The sequence below is a fragment of the Triticum aestivum genome, chromosome 1D (assembly GCF_018294505.1).
Source record: "Triticum aestivum cultivar Chinese Spring chromosome 1D, IWGSC CS RefSeq v2.1, whole genome shotgun sequence".
Taxonomy (NCBI): Eukaryota; Viridiplantae; Streptophyta; class Magnoliopsida; order Poales; family Poaceae; genus Triticum; species Triticum aestivum.
The window spans coordinates 395,646,648-395,650,819 of NC_057796.1; the positions used below are offsets into that span (position 1 = coordinate 395,646,648).

At 52.2% G+C, this 4,172-nt stretch overlaps 1 protein-coding gene across 1 annotated transcript; it reads left to right on the top strand.

The window, feature by feature from the left end:
- The first annotated feature begins 858 nt into the window (after window positions 1–858).
- Window positions 859–3,211, top strand: LOC123182334 (uncharacterized). The gene has a single exon (XM_044594855.1). It carries the CDS (start codon window positions 1,118–1,120, stop codon window positions 2,783–2,785), a length of 1,668 nt encoding a protein of 555 aa, XP_044450790.1. The 5' UTR covers window positions 859–1,117; the 3' UTR covers window positions 2,786–3,211.
- Window positions 3,212–4,172: the final 961 nt, after the last annotated feature.

Below are 4,172 nucleotides of genomic sequence, written 5' to 3' on the forward strand. Positions count from 1 at the left end.
AACCTGTCTTTGAGGTATTTGAAAGCTCAATTTTTTGAGATTCCCACATCCGATGGTGTACCAATATTTCTCATTCAATTGTTCATTAGGAATCGTCAGTATATTTTTAATGACACTTCTAACATCTTCAGGGCACCCCTTACTGAAAAAAATAGATGACTTAACTTTGTTGATTCTCTGATCTGATGCCTTGGCATATGTTTCCAAAAGGAGAGACACTTCTTCAGCCCCCTCACTATTTGCTTTTAAAAAACAACAGGCTGTCATCTGGAAATAACAAATGGTTCATCGGTGGAGCCGATGAAGTCACTTGTATTCCGCCAAGACTGCATGACCGGACTCTGGATTTTAAAAGGCACGAAAGGCCCTGTGCTACGAGCAAAAAGAGGTACGGTGAAATCGGATCCCCTGACGGATACCCCGTGCTGGTTGAAATTCATCAAGTTTCTATCCATTAAAGAGCACTAAAAAAGAAACTGAGGTGACCATTCCCATCTGTGTGTGAATCCGAGCATTGGCCTGGATATTCATTGTACTATGTCCACCCATCTCTGTGTGAATCCGAGCTTCAACATAACGAGGCCTCAAATGGACAGCACTTTTTCTAACTGAGTGAGGTCCAAGAGAAAAAGAAACGGCCTGCCCGACGGCCCGGTGGCCACACACCGGGACAGCCTCCCCGGGCGGGCGGGTAGATTCGCCTCGCCGGGACAGCCTCCCCCCCCCCCCCCCCCCCCCCCCCCTCTCTTCCTTTCTGGCGGTGGGGATGCGCGCTGACGTGGCGCTCTGTTTTTCCGGCACCAACAAAAACCTCGCGCACCTCGTGCCTCTCCCCGTTCCTACATTTCTCCCCCATCCCTTCCCCTCCTCCCACAATTCCCCACCCCTCGCCGCCGCCGCCGCCGCAACCACCACCTACCTCCACCCAATCTTTTCGCCGGCCGCCGTCTCCTGCCCTCCGTGTCCGCCCGCCCGCCCACCCGCCCATGTGCTTCGCGTTCGCCCCGCGCGGCGACGCGCGATGGTGGTGAGGTGGGTGGTTGCGTTTGCGCCGCGCCGGGGTGACCGCGACGGCGGAGACGGCGCGCGAGGGCGCAGCTAGGCGGACAAGGCGTGGATGGACGCCGATGATGCCGCCCGGAGCCGCAGAAGGATGGATCTGAACCTCTACCTCGGCCTCCCCCGCGCCCCGCGCCCGCGCCGCCCCGATCTCGGCTCCGACCTCGCCCTCGGCAATTCCATGCTCTCCTCCTCGCCTTCCTCCTCCGCCGCCTCCGCCGACGCCCCGCCGCCCGACCGGGACCCGGACCCGCTCCACCCGCCCTACTCCCCCACCCGCGCCGACCTGATGCGCCCGCCGCCCGAGCCCTACCACATCTCCGCCTCCGTCCTGCGCGCGCCCTACCGCCAGGCCGAGGAGGTTCCCATAACCGAGATCGCCCAAGAGTTCGGCTTCTCGCACCCGCCCCCGCCGCCCCCGCCACCGCCGCGGCCCAGCGAGCTGCTCGGCTGGGTCGACCGCCCGTCCTCCTCCACGGCCTCCTCCACCTTCCGCCCGGAGCGTTCCGAGCGCTACCGCCGCGCCATCTCCATGAATGGCCGCCAGCTGCGCTGCCTCCGTCCCAGGCGCTTCCGCTCAGACCTTCCTCCTCTCAGCTCCGAGGCCCCTAGCCCGGACAACGAGGCTGCACTGGAACCGCCGCAACAGCAGCCCGTGCAGGATGCCGTCGAGGAGAATAAGGTGATTGACAATGGTGCCATGGTGGGTGCCGAGGATGAGCCGGCCGACCGTGGGAAGAGCACTGCCATGTTTGAGTGCAACATCTGCTTTGAGATGGCCGACGACCCGGTGGTCACTTCTTGCGGCCATCTCTTCTGCTGGCCTTGTTTGTACCAGTGGCTGCATATTCATTCCACCCACAAGGAATGCCCTGTCTGCAAAGGTGAGGTCACTGAAGGAAACATTACTCCTATCTATGGGAGAGGGAATTCAACTTCTGATGTGGAGAAGAAAGTCGCAGACGATGGCAATGTGTCCAGTCCTAACATTCCCGCCAGGCCACATGGGAACCGGCTCGAGAGTTTTCGACAACAGTTCCATCATTTGCGCCCAATTTCTCGTAGGCTTGGCGAGGCGCACGGGATATTATCTTCTTGGAGACGCATTCTTGATCAGCAGATTATGACTAGCGCGAGTAGGTTTGAAGGGCCTCCAGAATCATCTGTCCAGGAGATGATAGATCATGCTCACCAGACTGGCCGTCTAAGCCGAATTACTACCAGGATGAGAGCAAGGAGGCTGCAAAGGGAAGCAGAAAATCCTACATTTGTTTCTTCTTCTACTCCAGACAGCGGGCTGCCAGGAAGCAGCGCGCCAGATCCTCCTAGGCGTAGTTCAAGTCCACTTTCCTCGGAAGGAATTGATTTATTGCAACGCCTTACCCTTGTTGGCCTTGCAAATACGGAAAGGTTGGCAACTGCAGTGAGCGATCTTAGAAGAATATCCAGGCCAAGCCTCCGAGCATCAACTTCGTCAAATTTGCCAAATCATGAGCCGCCAGTTGATGGAATTCATGCTGCTGCAGCACCGTCTGCAGATCAAACTTCTAATTCAAGCACAATGGCTGTGATTCAGGAGGATGCTGCTTTTACTGAAAGCGTAGGAGAACCTAGCAATGCAGGGTCGTCAAGAACCCTGAGGAGGAGGGGAAGAAGCGACGCCTTAGGTTCATTGGATGTGGATGGTGGCGAAACACACCGGAACAAGAGAAGGCGGTTGAACTAAAGCTAAGAAGGCCGAACCGAGCATTGCAGAGGCTTCAGTATTGCTCCAGTTTTTACGGTTCGCTCTTCTCAATGAGCCCATTTTATCTCTTTGGGCACTCTATGCTGAGTGTGATCAAAAGTCTTCCTCTTCTGCTTGTTTAATAGGGTACTGTCTAGTTGTTTGTTTGTTTAGTTCCTCCCATGTTTAATTTATGCTATTACTTTAGACATGCATACCAAGGAAACCTGAGAGATTGTCATCAGATGAATTTTCCTTGATCGTAAAGCAGATGTGTACTATATGGGATCAACTTTTAGTGTCATAAATAATGCACCGTCACTTGAGTCTCGGTTGTAGATGGCTGAAGTGCACATGTTAAACTGAGCTGGTATTTAGTCCAATGGAGTGAATGAATGCCAAGAACCGAACTCTGTTGTCACTTTACTGAATGAATGCCGAATAACGGACTATGTTGTTGGTTTACTGGATGAATGCCAGGTAACGAACTCTGTTGTCGCTTTATTCTTTTTGCAGCTGATCTGTGGTTGTTCTTGCTACTGGGCAAAGAGGCATGTTAAGTCGCAATAAAGAAGTATTCCCTTTACTTCTATGATAATCTCATTTCCTGACTCAACACTACTATCTCTGTTCTTGGTTGATGTTTCCGATATGTTAAGTCGCAATAAAGAAGAAAAGCATTTCCTTTTGTGATATACAATCTCATCTCATGACTCAAAACACTACTATCTATGTTCAGGATCGTTTATTGGGTGATGTGGTCATGGATTTACGATCGATATTTGTGTGATTCAGTGCCCTTTTTCATGCTGGTTAGGGACGCTCTGCTGATCAATCTTCGCTGTCCAAAATTTTGCAACCAGTTTTAAATATTCAGGACGGTAGGCTTAGTCATGCGTTTATTTGATAAGCATTTGCATCGTCAGGTTCATTAATCTGTTGTGCAATGTCATCTCTGTTTTGGAGCAAGACTGGACACTGGCATTGGAATGATACACATTACCTGTGACCTGCTACGTATTGCTGTGCTTGTGATTCTCAGGGCTGGTGCCTTCATGGAGTTGAGCATTCTGTCCCGTTCAGCAGCCCCAGTGATCATATCCACAGGTGACCTAAAACATCCACCACCGGGTTAGTTTAGTACTCCCTAAACTAATATAAGAACGTTTAGATCACTAAAGTAGTAATCTAAACACTCTTATATTAGTTTACGGAGGGAGTAGAACTGATTCGATCACTTGCCAACGCCCCACAATATATGATCCTGTGCTTGTTGACATTCTGGCAGTACGGTCTACAGATGTCTGCTGTTTGGATCGCAGCCGGCTGTTGCAGCTGCACAGTTGCACAACCCTCATTTGAGTGCATGGTCGTATGTACTATGTAT

Coding starts and splice junctions, on each gene's coding strand:
- LOC123182334 (XM_044594855.1), top strand. CDS start 1,118: ATGGACGCCGATGATGCCGCCCGGAGCCGCAGAAGGATGGATCTGAAC.